Source organism: Electrona antarctica (genome assembly GCF_951216825.1).
Source record: "Electrona antarctica genome assembly, chromosome: 6".
NCBI lineage: Eukaryota > Metazoa > Chordata > Actinopteri > Myctophiformes > Myctophidae > Electrona > Electrona antarctica.
This window is the reverse complement of record NC_136811.1, coordinates 14,381,325-14,401,077: the sequence shown is the minus strand read 5'-3', so window position 1 is coordinate 14,401,077 and position 19,753 is coordinate 14,381,325. Positions and strand designations below refer to the sequence as shown.

The following is a 19,753-nucleotide window of genomic DNA, read 5'->3' as shown; positions in this document are numbered from 1 at the left end:
TGGGCCCCCCGAAATGTTCTTGAATTTGGTAACTTCAGCATCAACTGCTCCAGTCAGTGAAGCTACTCATTCATCAAACAGTAGACGATTATTGTACTGGGCAGCAGCCCCTAGCGGTGTTTACAGCGTGACAGTCTCCCCTAGTCATGTTTGTAGACTGTGGTTGTACTGGGTAGCCCCATAGCTGTGTGTGTAGTAGACTGTGGTTGTACTGGGTAGCCCCATAGCTGTGTGTGTAGTAGACTGTGGTTGTACTGGGTAGCCCCATAGCTGTGTGTGTAGTAGACTGAGGTGGTCTTTACAGGAGAACGGTGTTCATAGAAAACGGCTGAATAAAGTATCGTTTTCTGGTGTCCCTTTAGATGAGAATGGTGTTTTCAGGTGGTGAAAACGCAACAAAGTGAAACCACCTTCCAGAGTGGAAACCTTTGAGAACGCCGTTTTATCCCTTCTCCATGTAAACAGGCAAAACGGTGAATCCGCAAAACTTATGACATCATGGCTCACAGCGCATATGTTTATTACATTGATGCAGAGCCATATATGATATAATGGAGTTCCTGAACAAGCCTCCCTCCTCGCCTACAAAGCGCTGCTCATCAGCGATGGTGAATGTAAAACCATGATGTAAATAAAAAGCCTTGTGATAGGCGGCAGCCACGGCAGCAGCGTTTATGTAGCCTAATGTATAGAGCGTCGCAGTCCCGCCCCCTACCCTGGACCAGGAAATTATTCTCCGTTCATTTTCCTCATAGACATTTCAGAAAGTATTTATTTAAAGACGTTTACACCGCGGACAAAGCCAACTCGAGTCGTGACAAATCATGACAACAAACACAATTTTTTGGGCCGAACAAATAATTAGAAAGAAGAAAAAAACGGCAGGTTACAACACTTTTTTTGTTGTTTTTCTTCTTTGTAATTATTTGTCCAAAATATTGTTTGTGTTGTCATGAGTTGTCACGACTCGAGTTGGCTTTGTCCGTGGCGTAACCGTCTTTAAATAAATACTTTAAGAAATGTCTATGGGAAAAATGCATTGGGATTCATTTCCTGGTCCATGGTAGGGGGCGGGACTGCGACGCTCTATTATAAAAGAATATAACCATCCCGTGGCGTGAAGGGGTTCTTCTTCTTGTACGTGGGTGACTGGTCTATTTGGCAGCCCGTTACCGCCACCTAGCGACATTATAGCGTTTTCATAAAGTGTGTGTTCTCGTGTAAAGGGTCAATAAAAATTGAGAACGCAACAGGACTTTGCCGTTTTATCTGGAGATGGTCGCCGTGTAAAAGAGGCATGAGGTTGTAGTGGGAGCGTCTAGCTGTGTATGTAGAGTAGACTGCGGTTGTACAGGGAGCGTCTAGCTGTGTATGTAGAGTAGACTGCGGTTGTACAGGGAGCGTCTAGCTGTGTATGTAGAGTAGACTGCGGTTGGACAGGGAGCGTCTAGCTGTGTATGTAGAGTAGACTGCGGTTGTACAGGGAGCGTCTAGCTGTGTATGTAGAGTAGACTGCGGTTGTACAGGGAGCGCCTAGCTGTGTATGTAGAGTAGACTGCGGTTGTACAGGGAGCGTCTAGCTGTGTATGTAGAGTAGACTGCGGTTGTACAGGGAGCGCCTAGCTGTGTATGTAGAGTAGACTGCGGTTGTACAGGGAGCGCCTAGCTGTGTATGTAGAGTAGACTGCGGTTGTACAGGGAGCGTCTAGCTGTGTATGTAGAGTAGACTGCGGTTGTACAGGGAGCGCCTAGCTGTGTATGTAGAGTAGACTGCGGTTGTACAGGGAGCGTCTAGCTGTGTATGTAGAGTAGACTGCGGTTGTACAGGGAGCGCCTAGCTGTGTATGTAGAGTAGACTGCGGTTGTACAGGGAGCGCCTAGCTGTGTATGTAGAGTAGACTGCGGTTGGACAGGGAGCGCCTAGCTGTGTATGTAGAGTAGACTGCGGTTGTACAGGGAGCGTCTAGCTGTGTATGAAGAGTAGACTGCGGTTGTACAGGGAGCGCCTAGCTGTGTATGTAGAGTAGACTGCGGTTGGACAGGGAGCGTCTAGCTGTGTATGTAGAGTAGACTGCGGTTGTACAGGGAGCGTCTAGCTGTGTATGTAGAGTAGACTGCGGTTGTACAGGGAGCGCCTAGCTGTGCGCGTAGACTGCGTTTGTATTAGGCAGCTCCTAGCGCTGCATGTTTACTGCGATTGAGATGGGAAGCCCCTAGTGTATAGAACTGAACTGCCTCCAGTTTGGGCGGCGTTAACTTTAATGTTTAACGGCAGCACAATTGATGGGTCCGGAAGTTGGCACACAGCGGCGGAATCATTGGAGATATTGGATCACAAAGGTGGGCCTGATGAAAAGGGACAACCCACCACAATAAAACTGGCTCCCCTCAAAAAGGGAGAGCATTCAAAGTATGAGGAGCCAACTTTCCCTGGACAACAATAATAATAATAATAATAATAAGTAATACAAAAGTAATAAAGACTAAAGTCAAGAAACAACTTACCGCTATAACCCAACAGCTGACATATTTGTAGAGCATAACTTTAGCCCAGATCAGCATGAATACACAGCGATACCAGAAAGGCTGGGCCTGTTTGAAAAGATACAGGTACTTGGCATTAGAAACAAAATACATTAGAGCCATTGAACAGGATATTAGTCAGTGAGTGCATGACGATCATAGTGTACAAAAGTACAGTGTCAGCCAATGCATCATCCAGCCTGCATTTCTTCAGCGTTATAGAACATAAAAAGGGGACATTTTAGCACAACACTAAAGTGGAGCGTACTTCACGGAGTGTGAATTAAAAAGTGGACTTGTTCAACGGTTCTCACCTCGTACTCATCCGTTAGAAAATAGCTGTCTTCGAAGTGAGGGCTGAATATTGTATATATAACCAGACAGACGAGACCCAGGGAGAAGCGTTTCATGGCAGGAAGAACACTGGGAAAGAGAGGAGAGGTGACAAAGAGAAAAAGAGAAGTTAATGATGTCAATGACGGACAGAAAGGGCTCGTCTCTGCAGTGCTGATCTACGCTCTGTTCTGCTCCCTACCTCGTCCATCCCTCTATTTTTCTTGCCATCCATCGGTCCGCTACCTACCTCTCTCTATCCCTTCTTTCATCCTCCATCTCTTCATCCCTCCCTTAACCCATTTAGGCCCGACATCGAAATTTAAAAAAAATGTCTTCTAAATCATCTGAAATACCTATGTTTATATGTCAGTGGTGCTCAATATTTCATGTCAAGAACCCCAAAAATGATATGTATTTGGCCGCCGACCCCCATCTGAAATTATGTTGTTCCAGGGACTTCCCCAGAAGCAAAGATTTGAGTTAAAAACGTTCGCTCTGAAAAATATATATATTCCAAATTTGCGACACATTTTCACGATTTATCAAAAATAGCAGACCTACCAGCTCGTAGCGCGCCACTCGGTGGCACGCTATGAGCTTGTAGATCTGCTATTTTTCAATAGCTAAATTATAACATAATGTTTAAAACACCAAAAGGGGTTCCCGCCCAAAATGGGTTAAGTGGGGCTTGGCTGACAGCATGCGAGTGTGGCGAGGCTGAGCAGACTGCCGAGCATTTAATTACCACCTGCCCCCTACTACGCAGGCCAACTCCAGAACCCGGCCTCTTCGATGTAGGACCAGACCAGGGCATAGCTACACAATGCCAAGCTGGCCATCTGATGATGCACGAAAGAGAGAGATCCCTCCCTTTTGTCCAAATCCAATCCATTCTAAACCCCTCCAATCTTCCACCCACACTTCGATTTCTTGGACCGTGAATTGCATTCTCCTTCCCTCCCTCCACCCTTTACCTCAGTGGTTTGTAAAGTGGGGTCTAAAGTGGGGTTCAGGGACCCCCAGGGGTCCTTGATGTGGTCCCATGGGATCCCCAGCTAATTAGGTAATCTAGCATCAAAATCAGTTTAACTACTACCCTTGAAATTAGCCGTTCACTACGTGTTGCCTTGCGGGGTGTTGTGAGATTGTAGGTCAGCTCTTTGGAAAAACAAATAATAATAAATAATGATAATAATAATAATGTGATTTTATTGTTATTTTACTTGAGACATTGTGAGCTTGAAGTTCAGCTATTTGACAATAAATAAATAAATAATATAATAAAATAAAAAAATTGTCTTGTATGAGGATCCCCGTCACAAAAATCTTTTGAAATGGGGTTTCCGCCGCAAAATACATATTCATTTGAGGGGTCCGTGACATGAAAATGTTCAAGAGTGGCCTCTGTACCTGTTGGGAGGCTGTCCAGGGGAGTCGGTGAGCTCCCCTGCCACCAGCCTCTGGTAGCTGCGCAGCGTGAACTGGGGCCCCACCAGGAAGCCTCCATAGAAGTAGGAGAAGCCATACATCTCCAGCAGGGAGGGGACGGTGCGCAGTGCTCCTTTCTGCTGCTCTGCATTCAGCTCCTCCTGAAGGAGGGAGGAGGTCAGAAAGAGGAAAGGTCAAAGACCAGGTTTTGTCCTAAACCAGGGGTCCTCAACTAGAAATGCTGAAGGTCCACTAATAATTTTTGAAAAAGACTAAGGTCCGGTCCCATGCCACGCAGCGCGGGCCATGCAGCGGCCAGCGGAGAGCGGGGCTCTATATTTTTTAGTACAGTCACACCAAGGCAAGCTTATACAAATCGGATCCCCTCCCAACCAACCAATACTGGGGTGCAGAGTATGGAAATAAAATGTTTCACAAATATTCCCCTCCAAAAATTCACAGCAAATGAGAGGTATTGTGTTGAGGCACAAAGAACACTTTTATTTTGTAAAGTAAAAAAAACACAAAAAAACCACAATTTTTTCTTCTTTTTTTTGCCCAGGGTCCACAGAGAGGTGGTCCGCGGTTGAGTTCAGTTGAGGACCCCTGTCCTAAACTGAACTCGTATAAACTATGAAGAGTGGGTTACTGAGCAGTACCCCAGGAAGCAGCTATAGGGGTTCGGTGTCTTGCTCATGGACACTTGAGCAGGGGATCAAACCAGGAACATTCCAATTTCAAGGCCCAAGAGTTCAACACCTTTAATCCCTTTCCAGATCAAATCAGCAATGAAGAGGTGGGGCTTGGCGGACAGTGCAGCATGCGAGTGCGGCGAGCCTGAGCAATCTGCCGAGCACATAATTAACACCTGCCCCCTGTACAGACCTCCTTCGGAGGCCGGCCTCTTCCACGTGGGACCAGAGACAAGGGCGTGGCTACTCGATACTGAGTTGGACATTTGAGGATGATGCACGAAAGAAGAAGAATCCCTTTCCGATTGCATCATATTTGGATTTTGGGCAGTTCATTGGGCAGTGCGGAAAAACAGCACTTTGACATCCGATCTACGATCAAAGAATTAGAACTATGTCAATAAGAAATCTAAATTTGATTCATAAAATAATATCTTTAACACCTAAATCCAAATCTCATCCACTCGGATAGGGATTGAATTTCTTGAACTCTTTGACCCTGGTGAGCCAAGTAATATCCCCTGAGGGAGAAAAGAGGGATTGTGTGAGTCATGAAAGGGGGGCAGTGGAGCTGGAGATGGGAGAGAGAGAAGCAAGAGAGAGAAATGACTGGGTGAGGGACAGTAGCCTAGAAACCAGACAAATCTGTCAGTGGAAAAAAACAACATCTGCAGATTAGTCTTAATCACAACTCTGCTCGGTTGTGATTGAAGTTTGCTTCCCCCAAAGTTGTTCAGGGCCTAGTAGTATAATATTGGGTGGGTTTATCAGAATGTTTTGCTGTGATGTTTGAATCCGCCCCTCGGGGGAAAAAAGCTCCCACACAGAAGTTCCAGACTAATTTATCTGGCCATGCCAGGATAGAGGGACAGGACACGTACAGATGAGAAAGGGGTGAACACAACAGTGGAGTGAGAGAAAGGATCAGAGGAAGAGAGACAGAACAGGAGCCAAGGCAGAGAGGGGTGACAAACAAAATGGACAACAGATAACAAACGAAGACGATAGGCAAGGTAGAGTAATGATCACTGTAATGAGCGTATCCGTATCCTGTTACAAATATCACTGCGAGTCGACCATAATCTACACTGAACACAAACTAGCACCTACCTACCAGCCCATTTAACTATTATGGGCTGTAGAGACTGCCCTGATATTTAGCTAGAATACCCGGTAGTCTGTTCCTAATGAAAAGATCAAACAATGAGGCCAGACAGAGAAGACCATTTACCTTTGCACTGAGAATTTTCCTCATGAACTTACATTATTGTGAATATTGTCTAGCACAGTGGTTCCAAAACTGTGGTGCGTGCACCCTTTGTGGTGCGTGAACGCCCTCTAGGGGGTGCGTGACATGAAAAGGGTAATGGTGGTTGTATGGTGTTATTTAGCACAAACAAAAAAACACTGTTGTAAGGAGATGTATAGAGCAGCTGCGGGAGTATACAGCAGCTGCGTGTCTCTCAGTGCAGTAACATTCCGTGATTATTTGCCATAATCATATTAAAAATGTATAGTTTTCGTTCAAATGCAACAAGACTGAGCGTTGGGGGGGGTGCGTCAGCTAGGTCAGGAGGTTACAGGGGGGGCACGGCCAAAAAGGTTTGGGGACTGCTGGTCTAGCACAGGGGTTCTCAACGTTTTTGGCCGGGGACCCCCGGAAATGCTTTGGCAATGTCTCTGGACCCCCGCCCCGCCCCCTCCCGACCCCCAATATAAATTGACTGCTACAATAACCTTAAACCATTTTGGGCGGGAACCCCTTTTGATGTTTTAAGCATAATTCAAGTTATAATTTAGCTATTGAAAAATAGCAGATCTACAAGCTCATAGCGCGCCACCGAGTGGCGCGCTATGAACTTGTAGGTCTGCTATTTTTGAAAAATCGTGAAAATAAAATTTTAAAAAAAATCTTTTTTTTTTTTTGAAAATATTTTGGGGACCCCCCAAAATAATTTGGCGACCCCCCGAGGGGTCGCGACCCACGGGTTGAGAACCCCTGGTCTAGCACAACTGACATTAGGGGCAGTTGACTGGAATGAGGGGCCATCTAGGAGACAGAAAGTCCCCAGTTCAGGGACTGTCCAAGTGCCCCTGAGCAAGGCACCTAGCCCCTAACTGCTCTCCCGGGCTCTAACACTGCAAGGCCCATTGCACTTCTTAACCCATCCACTTAGGAGCAGAGGACACAGCTCAACACAATTTATGTTAATGTTTAAAATTTATATATGATTATCGGCCTCTGCCATCGGTGAAAATCCATCACTCCTAACCTTCAACACAACAGTATACCGTGCAACACTAGTAGGTTTCTATTGAGTGCATATGAAGCTGATATCTAGTGACTGAAGCTTGTAGAGGCTTGCACTCACTCTGGATCAACAGCATGAACTACATTTTTTTAAATGTAAATATTAGAGGATGTGGGTGTTTTTCTACAATGGTGAAGCGAAGATTAAAAAAAACTAGCAAGGCAAGGTAGGCAACAAAGTAAATCAGTGAACTGCAGTGGCTTTGAGCTATTTAAGAACAAAGGGAAGTGAAGCATATGGAGAGGTAATGTAGTTAAGTGGCATTGAGCAAGTGTCTCCACTATAAGCCTGTGTATTTTGTAACCTAGATAAATGACGGTGAGATAAGCACAATAAAGACAGAGCAACCTAGTAATGCACTAATGGTTACAGCAGACTTGAGCTGGGCTGCTAGCACCACAGCTGAGCACGGAGAGTGCTCAGATGAGAAGAAGGAACACTTCAAAGCAGGACAATACGTTAAAGTGACTCCAATCTGCCCAGAGATAGTGTAGGGATGAATAACGCCCCTGTCTCCACAACCGTAGACCCATCGGCCTTGAATCAAATCGTCTCTCCTGTATCTCTCTCATGCAGTCCCCCTTTCGGTATTTCCAGAAATCTGCCTCAATAAATAAAAACTGGGAGATGGCATACCAAACAAAACAAGAATTATATTAAGATTGATTTCGCCAAAAGCTGGCAAAGGAGTCTGGAAATAGAAACCTGTGATAATAACAGAAAACCAGGCTCAACGTTAACACCTAGCGTAGCCACATAACCGACGTATATCCTGTTCTGCAGACTTTAGCCTTCCTATCAAAAACACAATCTCTCCCTCTCTTCCCCATGAGGACAGAATGAAAGAGTAAGTTACACAGACTGTCTGTATACATACAGCACAACACAGGAGAAAGTACATTCAAAGACAGTTAGGGCTGCAGATTGACAAAGAATGCCTTTTGCAAATATTTATACATCCCTTCAAGGCAGACAGTAACACATCAGCTGAGAGCAAATACAATCACAACGGAAAGAGAGAGATCAAATCAACTCACCGGTTCCTTTCCGCCATCATAGTAATCAAATGCCAAGCCTGCAATTAGAAAAGGCAACGAGCATCAGAGTACGATTGCCATGATCAGTAGAATATACAACAATTCATACGTTATGTGTCGCTTAGTTGGGTTACTTGATCACCAAGGTCTAGTCCAGGGTTTCTCAACAAGTGGCTTGGGCCACAAGCTTTTCTGACAGTGAAATGCAGCCATGGAGGAATGTTGTGTTATATATATACAGTATATTGAGTCCCGATTTCAAGGTCAAAGTAAAATGTAGGTGTCATAGTGCATAACCAATTAACCAGTTGTCAACGTATTGGTTGGTGTGAGCTTGCCACCATTGGTGTGTGAATGTGGGAAGTGAGGACGCTTCCCACGCTTTCTTTGAGCACTTTGCTATAAAAATGCAATTAAAAATTCATTAGATCTGCAGCAGTGGTTCCTAAACCCTGTAGCTCGAGAGTCGAGACCCAAAAGAGAAATTTGAGTAGTGAAAATAGCACATCTACAACTAAGCCACAATGCAACGAGCTTGTGAGCTCGTAATACTGCAATTTCTTTCACGAAATTCTCTTTTTATTTCTTGCATGAATTTCTCTCAATATTTTTTTAATCTTTTTAAATAATTAAATAACTAGAACTGCACTGTTGAGTGCCTACTACGAACTTCCAACTTTCAAATCTCAGCCTCTCTGTAAAACATTGAAATTAAATACTAAAGTCGGGTTATAACTGGCTGTCAATGGTGACGTAATTACGATACGTTTCAATATTGGTTGGGTAACAGGTAACGTATGTATGTAAGTTGTAAGTACTATACTGTGGTCGGCTGTCTTTTTTTATGCGTATGCTCGGAGGTATATACTAGATGTTGATGGTGACGTAAATTAAGATATGTATCAATGTCGGGTTACAACTGGCTTTTGATGGTGACATAATAAAGATAGGTTTGACGGCCAAGCTACACCAGGCTTTTCTCGCGCGTTTACCCTAAACGCGCGGCCCGCGCGTGTGTTTTTTAAAATAGGACTGGACCTAAATTAAACGCACGCGCGGGGGTAAACGTGCGCGTTTTGTGTGCGAAAAGCCTGGTTTAGCTTGGCCGTCAGATTACAAATATGTCTGTATGTACGTACATACGTATGTACATACATACATACATACATACATACCTTTAATTCACCAGACACTGAAACATATCCTAATTACGTCACCATCGACTGCCAGTTATAACCAGACATTGGAATTACGTCAACATCTAGTATATACCGTTTACCTCCGAGCATACGCATAAAAAAAAAGCCAGCACGACCACAATACTTACACGCTCTGCTTGCGCAAGTAATAATAATAATAAAGATATTTACTCATGACCCATAAAAATGGGTCTGGCCCCACAGTGATGTAGTGGGAGATCTACAGCACGACTACTACGGCAACAGGGATGAATCAATAACGTGGCACCAGCAAAGGCCTACATGGCCGCTTTTACAGATCAAAAGTCTGAAAGCAACATTATTGATAACAGATAAGGTTCACGGTTAAGGATGGAGAGTAAAAACATGGAGATAACGAGGGGCGTGTGTCTCAAGGAGATAAGACCAAACATACCAACGAGCTTGAGCGTTAGGACACAATGGGGCATGGTCCATTTGATATCATACTCCATAAGACCAAACATACCAACGAGCTTGAGTGTGAGGACACAATGGGGCATGGTCCATTTGATATCATACTCCATAAGACCAAACATACCAACGAGCTTGAGTGTGAGGACACAATGGGGCATGGTCCATTTGATATCATACTCCATAAGACCAAACATACCAACGAGCTTGAGCGTGAGGACACAATGGGGCATGGTCCATTTGATATCATACTCGTCAACATACCAACCTCAACATACTCAACATACACCTCAACATACCAACCTCAACATACACCTCAACATACTCCTCAACATACCAACGAGCTTGAGCGTTAGGACACAATGGGGCATGGTCCATTTGATGTCATACTCCTCCGTGGCCGTGAAGTAATAGCCTGCCAGCAGGTATACCTGCGGAAAGATACAGGAAAGCACAAATATCAATAACAATTACAGTGGTGGAAAGTAACTAAGTACTTTTACTTAAGTACTGTACTTAAGTAAAATTTTGAGGTATTTGTACTTTACTTGAGTATTTCCAATATACAGTACTTTTACTTCTACTCCACTACATCTTAGAGCCGAAATTTGTACTTTTACTTCACTACAATCATTTGAAAACTTTAGTTACTAGTTACTTTGGCGATTTTAATTTTTACATACATTAACCACTTCAACCCTATACATTTCGGCCATTTGAAAATAGCCGATCTACAAGCTCAAAATGCGTCGCAACGTGACGCATTGTGAGCTTGTAGATCGGCTATTTTCAATAGATTTTGTACACATTTTGAACTTGTGAAATGGCACATTCTGCACAATGAGTACTTTTACTTTTAGTACTTTAAGTACATTTTTATGCCGAAACTTTTGTACTTTCACTCAAGTACATTTTCAATTCCGTACTTTTTGTAACGAAGTACTTCTAAATTGCAGTATTGGTACTTTTACTTAAGTAAAACAATTGAGTACTTTTTCCACCACTGAACAATTACGTACACAATATACTAGCATTCGGCCATATTTCAATGATTAAACATAAACACACATGCATACATACAATCCAAGCATATTTAAACCAAGAAGGGTATGAACCATATAAGTGAATCAAGCATATTTAGCCCAGAAAAGACCAAACGGTAATGGCGATAACATGAGTTCTGTGTGTCTGTGATATATTTTTGGTCAGTGTAGGCATATAGTTGCCTACCTAATGTATCGGGATATCACAAATAAAGTCACGTTGACTTATTTCATTCTGCAATTTTCTATGCCAAGTGAGATTACCAGTAACCACTTAACATAGGCATAGCCCTATATACTTCATTCATTGTATAGCATGAGAAAATACCCAAGCTGCACTCTCACAAAGCATCCCATTGCAATTAGAAAAAAGCCCCAGGAAAAAAAAACATTTAAGCTGCACGTGGCGCACAATCTGGCAGGCAGCGCCTGAACCACTGCAGTGAAAGAGTGCGAGGGTGGATAGAGGGGGAGGAAGAGCCCATAAAGTGAACCTGCATCACCACCAAGCACAAGGAGACAAGGAGCAAAAGAGGGGGGGGGGGGGGGGGACAAGGAAGCACTCACCATTTGAAAGATGAAACTGCTCAGGATGGCCGTTATCGTCCTTCCCATGAGCCTCAGCATCAGGAACTGGACTAAGATACATAGTGCAGAATGATAGAGCTGAACGCCTGAGAGAGACGAAAGAAAGAGAGAAAGAGAGAGGGAGGAAGATACATAGTGAAACGTGGGTGTGAAGTGTGACCTGCAAGATTGGACATGACAACTGCATTTTTTCCCACCTTCATTCTAAATTGGCACACATAGCGAGAGAGACAGGAGGACGGAGGAGAGGGAGAGAGAGAGAGAGAGAACATACATCCAATATGAAATGAGCATTCAAGAGGGATACACAATTTTAACAAAGAGAAAGATAAAAGCAACAGACCTGCTGTAAAGTCCAAGTGCAGCCACAATAGAAAGAAACAAGTGATCAGTTAGCCCTTTCGGTAGAATTTCATGATTTATGGATTTTTTTGTTATTGCGGTAATACATTACTGTTTACCGACGGTATTGAGCGATACCTAAAAACATATATATATAATAATAATAATAATAGTTATAATAATAATAATATAAGGGGCATGGTACAGTTGGAGGCCATCGATATTGTCCTTTTCTTTTTGCTGAGGTTTGCGTGATCTGCGCAAAAGGACAGTTAACCCATTTTGGGCGGGAACCCCTTTGTGTTTTAAACGTTGTTATAATTTAGCTATTGAAAAATAGCAGATCTACAAGCTCATAGCGCGCCACCGAGTGGCGCGCTACGAGCTTGTAGGTCTGCTATTTTTGAAAAATCGTGAAAATATTTATTTCAGAAAACTGGAGGATTTAGAAGGATTTTTTAAAATTTTGAGGTCAGGCCTAAATGGGTCAAATGATAAGGGACAATATCGGTGGCACCCAACTGTAGCGCCACCTCACGCATTGAAGGAAGCATGAGCTCAGTTCAGGGGCCTCCCCCTGGTCAGCCGGGGCCCCTGCCTGGAGAGGAACTGGTTGGAATAACGTGTTCCTTCCACCCGCTACGTTCTACCGAGGAAATACCCCTCAGGTGATAGGAGGTGGCCTAGTGGTCACTCCTCATGAATTCAACAAAGAATTGGGCTCTCCCCAAGTTTGGCAGAGGGAGAGTAGCGCGGCTAGCGCCCAATTGGCACCAGGTGAAAAATGGGTTACAAAATCATGGGGCAAAAATTGTAATAAAATAATAATCGCGGTTATGAACTCGATACTGCAGTATGCCTTACACACAACCGCGGTGTGGCGCTAGTACTGTTCGAGTTAGTTTGGAAAACGTAACACCCCTGTCGCCCACCCTGCCATACCACCCTCAGAGACTCTCCCTCACTCCATCCATCTTTACCTCCTTTTTTGAGTGGTGTAAACCACTCCTACAACTGGCTTTGTTAGTTTACGTGTCTTGTCTGTTCGTACCAAAAAATGAGCATGGTTGCTATGGTCACCCAGTTCACACGGGTGTGATTTCATTACGTCAGACATTACGTCAGACCACAGCTGATCAGTCTATATAAGACCTTACACCACTCAGTTCACACAGGTGTGATTTTTATTTCTACACCTGTGGTCTTAACTAATGTAATCAAAATGTAAATGTAGCCCTCCATCGGTCAAACCTGTTGTACCGTTTCAGTTTATAAATTTGCATATGAAATATTCACTTCCTTTCACCAGAAGAACAATCACTTAACAGGTCATACTCAGCCATTGATTGATTGATTGAAAATGTTATTAACAGTTTGCAGAATTACAGTACATTTCAAGCACAAAGTCAATACAAAGGCTGTTAACTGTGAGTGGACGACCCAATTAAGCATTACACTTGTTTACAACAGGGTCCACCATGTTCAATTCATCAAAACATTTAGAGACGTACAAATAGACACTTCTATATAGACAAAGAACAGAACAGGAATTCATCATAATGGAGGTAAAAAGGGAAAAGAAACATATACAGTGAGGGGAAAAGGGGGGCGGTGGGGGGGATTCAGATTTTACGGGGGCCAGTTTCGAATTGCAGCCATCCGTAGGTGCCCTTTGAGAGCGGTTTTGAAGGAGTCAAGGGATTCGCATGTCTTAATGACTGTTGGTAGGGCGTTCCACATTTTGGTGGCATAGGAGCGAAAATAATTTAGTCCCTTGTTTGTGCCGAATCTGGGTTGTACATGGTTCGTTGCACTCCCTCTGGTGTTGTGGGTGTGGACTTCGTTAACATTAAGGAAGTATCTAGACAGGTACATGGGTATTGATGTCACTTTTCTTCAGGGTTCTGTGGAGATTACCTAATTCCTTTGTTGAAGTTGCTGTTGAAATGAATAGGAGATCCAAGCAGGCACATATCCTTCTTTCCATTTATTGGTCAGTTTTACAGACAGGTTACAGATATCATCGTTCCATAGTTACAGCATATTGAGGCCTTCGTCCCAGGCAGAGCGCCTAGGTCCCCCCTTGTATCTCTCTGCTGTCTCTCACTTACTCTCTCAGTTCTGACTGATTCCCTGTCCCATCTTATACATTTCTAACATGTTCATATTTGTGTGTGTGTGTGTGTGTGTGTGTGTGTGTGTGTGTGTTGACCCTTAAGGCTCTGTTGCCTCTCAGTCAACAAGTTACGACAGGTTCAGCAAGTTACCACAGCAGGGGTCCTTTTGTAAAAGGATTCCTGAGTGGTAAAAGTCACTGTCCAATATATATGACCGGAAGAACTCACAGCTGTTGCAAACTGACTGTCTTAAAGTGTCCCTAGGCTTATTTAGTAACTTGCTATTCTAGATGAACTCTTCACTCAGGCATGAGACCTGCACCCTGGAGCTCCTATAGGCCGAAGTGTTGTGTACAATTATGACATATGTTGAGAGGCATAAGCTATCAAAATATACATCAGTATCATGGTGGGTATCATACTCAGCCACATAGACTGTAGAATGACAGAACTACTGCATCTCGTGGTAGAACTACACAGGCACAAGCTATCAGCTTCCACACAAAATACTCTAACATTTTGATGCAGTATTGCCCTTGGAACACACATAATACATGGAAATGAAGCTGCTTGAAGGCAGTTGTAACCCATTTTTTGCCACAAGGGATGCATCTGGGCTAAGGAATAGAATGACAGACTAATGATTTTGATGTCCACCCCCAGAAATTAATGCAGAGCCCAAGGCTAGACTGTGGAGTCCATATGGAGTGAGTAGAATAGGTCACTGGTAGGCAAGGTGAGTTTAACATCGATTAGTACAATCAGACAGGATTTTTCTGTTTGGATATATGGGCTGTTAAGTCCAGAAAGTATTTTTCTGCCCATAACTTCTGGGTATGATGATGATGTCACACGCATACCCTCTATAGAGCACCGAAGTCTGACGTCACTTTCAGTAGAGGGCGTCAATACACAGGTTCATGTATTTTTGAGTGGTGCAAACCACTCCAACAACCAGCTTTGTCTGTACGTTTGTGTACCTGTATACCTACGTGTCCGTGCAAAGGTGAGCATGGTTACTATGGTTAGTCGTGTGTGACGTCACTGACATAGCTGATCAGACTATATAAGACCTTGCACCACTCAGTTCACACGGGTGTGATTTTTTATTTGCATTGTAATCTCCATAGGGGGATTTTAGGTCGCTTCATATAAGAACTGTTTGAAAAATAAACCGACCACCCCGGCCTGTCTGTCAGGGGAGTGGCTGTGCGTCGTTAATGATGTCCATTCATATTTGATACAGCCAGTTTCTGGAGAAAATGGAATTAATGTGGCCACAAAGGCCTTGAAACTACATATGAAGGCAATGTCGCTGCTAATATACGTCACGTCCAGCTGTCAACACATTGGTCCTCATTCACAACGGCGTTTACGCTATTGCGTTCCTGAGATTCCTCGTTGACGTAAGCTCAGCTGGTGGTGACTCGACTCGTACTAACCACGAAACATTAAGTATCAATAAAATTAAAATAAACGTAATTAACATTCAGTTTCTGTTGTGCGACGGGCAGATGCAGCCACCCGCCTACCCGGAAATGTAGTCTCTGGGTTGTTTGGCTCGTTTCTAACGCTTCTTTTGTTACTCTTTGGGTATATTTGTACATTTCCACCTTCAGTCGATGCTTCATATCCATAGGAGTGAAAAGGCCGGGGTGATCGGTTTATTTTTCAAACACAGTTCTTATATGAGGCGATCTAAAATCCCCCTATGGAGATTACAATGCAAATAAAAAGTACACGAACCTGGGGACTGACGCCCTCTACTGACAGCGACGTCAGGACTTTGGTGCTCTATGCCAGTGATTCTCAACCTTTTCTGGATCAGGGCCGACCAAAACCTCGTTCACGGCCCACCCATCTGACCCGTGTCAAGTGGTCAGATGAGTCTTTTGGCAAATATTTGGGGGTCAGCTTGCAGTATCATCACAGCCTCACCAGCAGGTTCTTTGTAACGTGACGTGTGTGAGCGGCCACGCACGTGCCGGGCAGAAATGTGCCGCGCAGAACAAATTAAATCTATCTACCGCATATAGATCTGTGTTGTAGTTGTCGCCTGTTTAACTCTGTCCGGGACGGGACGGAAATAAAAAGTCAACAGGAGCGGGAAACGAGCCCACAGGTTGATAATCACTGGTAGGCTAGACTGTGGAAATGCTTTAATTCACTGACCTTACCAACATAGAAGAAAAGAAAAATAATACTGTAAGCACCAAAAATTATGCGTAGCCTGCGAGCTATAGTTCAGGCAGATACCAAATAGTCTGGCCAAATAGTCCGGCACTGTAGTCTCTTTTATTGACCTAAAATATTGTCTATATACACAGTACACATACATTCATAAATGATATATATGGCAAAAATGTCAAACTTTCGTTATGCTTTATGTGCCATGTCAAACTAGGCGGTTTTCATGATCCTTGATGAATCCATTCCAAGCATTAGTTTTGCACAAAAAAACACTCCTTGGGCTAAAAACAGCCATAGCCACTTGCCCAAATGTGCCCAAAATGTGCTGACCTCTTCACATTTGTGCTGACCTCATCACATTTGTCATGACGGCTATGGCCGTTTTTAGCCCAAGGAGTGTTTTTTGTGCAAAACGAATGCTTGGAATGGATTCAGAATCATGTTAAAGGAGCATTCAGTGATTTGGTTTTATTTAGTTTTATTTATTCTCGAAATTACACTGAGTAATTAAACTAATTTTCAGTGTCGTCGAGTAATACAATATCATATAGAAAAAGCATTGGAGGAAGGCCCCTCTCTATCCTGATTGGATGAAGGATGGGCCCTCTAGACAAAAACGAAATCTAAGCTTTTTTGACCCCAGGGGTGAACTGGGGACAGGGGGGAACTCCTTATATGGTCAGCACTAGTAGGGAGGATTATCACAAAAAAAAGAAAACGAAGTGATATTTGAATTAAGTGAAATTACTGAAGATACCTTTAATGGTAGGGTCACATATAAACCCCTATTAAAAAAATTGCTCAATGCTGACAGCCGGTCAGCAAGTGGATTAAAAAAATGTATGTATATAGACAATATTTTAGACCAACAAAAAAAAAGACTATATACCAAATCTTGCTGTTGGCAAGAGTTAGGCCCTGTTGGCTGCCGGTAAATAAAGCAATAAGCCACGAGAGGTCTCAGGTTACCGGGTATTTTACAATGGCTGGGAGGCGTAGGCAGGCCCGAGGCGCAGCCGAGGGTCTTCTACCCTCCCAGCCATTGTAAAATACCCGGTAAGCTGGGGCCTCGAGTGGCTTATTGCTTTTCTAAAACGGTTACAAACATATAGCAATATTAACCTAATAAAACTATTAAATTCACAAAAGTAGCTACGCTTTGCGCCACCAGAGCGAGCCACATCACTTCCTTGTTTTGCTGCAAGTAGGCTATGTCACGTGACGGTAACCAGCCAATCAGAATCAAGTATTGGGACTACCCGTTTTAGAAAGAGGTTTACATGCATGTGGGAGATGTACTGTGTGTGAAGTGTCAAGCAGCTGATCAATTGGTGGTCTACTTAAGATCACCTGATTCCTTATACTTCCTCCTATGGTTAGTGTTACCGCTGATGTTGGATGATTTATGATTTTGCCCCCCCACCACCACCACCACGAGTAGGTTCTGCTTTAGGGTTCTGTTTCTCCTGGGGGGGGGGGGGGGGGGGGGTGTATATTATATCGCTCTCTTAAATGGTTGCCTGTTAATGTGCTGAGCAGGGAGTAATGTATAGCAGAGCCTGCATGCCAAGATCAAATATAATATTTACACGCTTGTATTTTACATTCAAATGAAATGTTCTCAAGCTATTTGTGAGTTATCTGAAATTGCATTGTGTTAGTACTTGATGAACACTACTACATTTCTATGCCAACTACATTCCATTAACCTCTTGAGCGCCATTGCACCCGCCAGCGGGGGCAGCGGCTGTCCACCTCTGAACAACGCTCAGCGGGTCAATGGAGACCCCAATTGGTCTCTGGTTCCAACTCCGGATTTCCCCCCTGGACCCCCCTGGGGTTTAAGAGGTTTTAAGCAGCGGTTCCCAAACTTTTTTGGCTGTGCACCCTGAAAATGGTGCATTTATAGCACCTTTATCCAAGGCACACACACACACACACACACACACACACACACAGATGGCGGCGGAAACCATGCAAGGCACCAACCAGCACATCAGGAGCAATTAGGGGTTCAATGTCTTGCTCAAGGACACTTCGACACTAACTCTCTTCCCCCCCCCCCCCCCACACACACACACACACACACACACACACTTGGAAATGAAATATATGAACATGTATTTTTTCATGTATGCAACATATATGTTAATTATATGTGACATATTATTCGAAATTGACCACCTGCATATTATGTCAGATAAGCTATATAGAGACATAGATTTCCTATATCCACATATATATGTGCATATATCCACATATATATGGCATAAATTCTATATACTTGCCATATTGGCACCAGTAAGACGCCCCATGCTGAAACAACAGATCTGGGAATGCCTGGAATGGACCTTTGTTTTGCCTTTTCATGTCAAGCACCCCTGGGCCTAGAAGGCACTCGCGCACCACAGGGGGTGCACGCACCACAGTTTGGGAATCCCTGCAGGAAGGTAACCACACCAGGTCAATTAACCCCCCTATCTAAAGGTTATACAGTTTTGGGGTGTGGTTAGCAGATAGTTAGCACTGGGCAACTATTGTGTAATTACACGTTTATGCAATACACCAAATCATTCATTTTACAGCCAAGTGTACCACTGTTACCACAATGGAAATAAGTCATGCGACTTCATTACAGCAGACTGCATGTGTATCGAATTATAACAAGGTATTACAGTACAGTACAGTCGTGTCTCTCTCACACTCACACACACACACACACACACACACACACACACACACACACACACACACACACACACACACACACACACACACACACACACACACACACACACACACACACACACACACACACACACACACACACACACACACACACACACACACACACACACACACACACCTTAAATCCTGACAATTAACCACTTGAACGCTAGCAGTGCTATTCTAGGCTAAGGAAAATCGGCAAATAAATGTGTTGAACATGACCGGTTTAAGTGGTTAATCCTCTATCTCCACTAGATTTTCATGTTTCACTGTTTTTTATTTTGGTTTCGTCACTTTCCTGCTAATCAATGTTCTCCCATTTCAGACCAACTAACTACACACAGCTTGCTGCCATAAGACATTGCAGTGAAACAGCACAGGAAATTAGCACACTTAAGTTACCACATCTACAATGCTCTTGCCAAACATAATTTATTATGCTCTCTCCACACCAATGCATAAAAGTAAAAAAAATAAAAAAAAACATATTCACATATACCCCATTAATCCAAATATAATTGACCGCCACGACATTATCCATTTTGATTACAGAAGCAGTTCCTTATTCCCCTCATACAATAACTTTGATAAATGACGATTAGTCATGCAGCTCTTGAATTGACGTGCTCAACAACAGTAGCAAGACACCATGTTGAAATGTGTAACTAGCTGTATGCTTTTATTCTCTGTGATGTTTACAATAATAGCAATACTACGGTTGTGAGGCACACTTAAAACACCTCAAGGAGACTCAACAATGAGTCCAGGTCTCTCCCAGAACCAA

General features: G+C 43.5%; 1 protein-coding gene across 3 annotated transcripts in view; it reads right to left on the bottom strand.

The window, feature by feature from the left end:
* lpcat3 (lysophosphatidylcholine acyltransferase 3) overlaps positions 1 to 19,753 on the bottom strand; it is a 35,436-nt gene that overhangs the window by 13,250 nt on the left and 2,433 nt on the right. For all 3 annotated transcript variants that reach the window (XM_079503562.1, XM_079503563.1, XM_079503564.1), the window contains 6 exons: positions 11,570 to 11,676; positions 10,297 to 10,390; positions 8,329 to 8,366; positions 4,270 to 4,448; positions 2,838 to 2,946; positions 2,506 to 2,592 (listed from right to left, as the gene is read on the bottom strand). In XM_079503562.1, the coding sequence (XP_079359688.1) occupies positions 2,506 to 2,592; positions 2,838 to 2,946; positions 4,270 to 4,448; positions 8,329 to 8,366; positions 10,297 to 10,390; positions 11,570 to 11,676 (614 nt within the window). The remainder of the gene's footprint in view (positions 1 to 2,505; positions 2,593 to 2,837; positions 2,947 to 4,269; positions 4,449 to 8,328; positions 8,367 to 10,296; positions 10,391 to 11,569; positions 11,677 to 19,753) is intronic.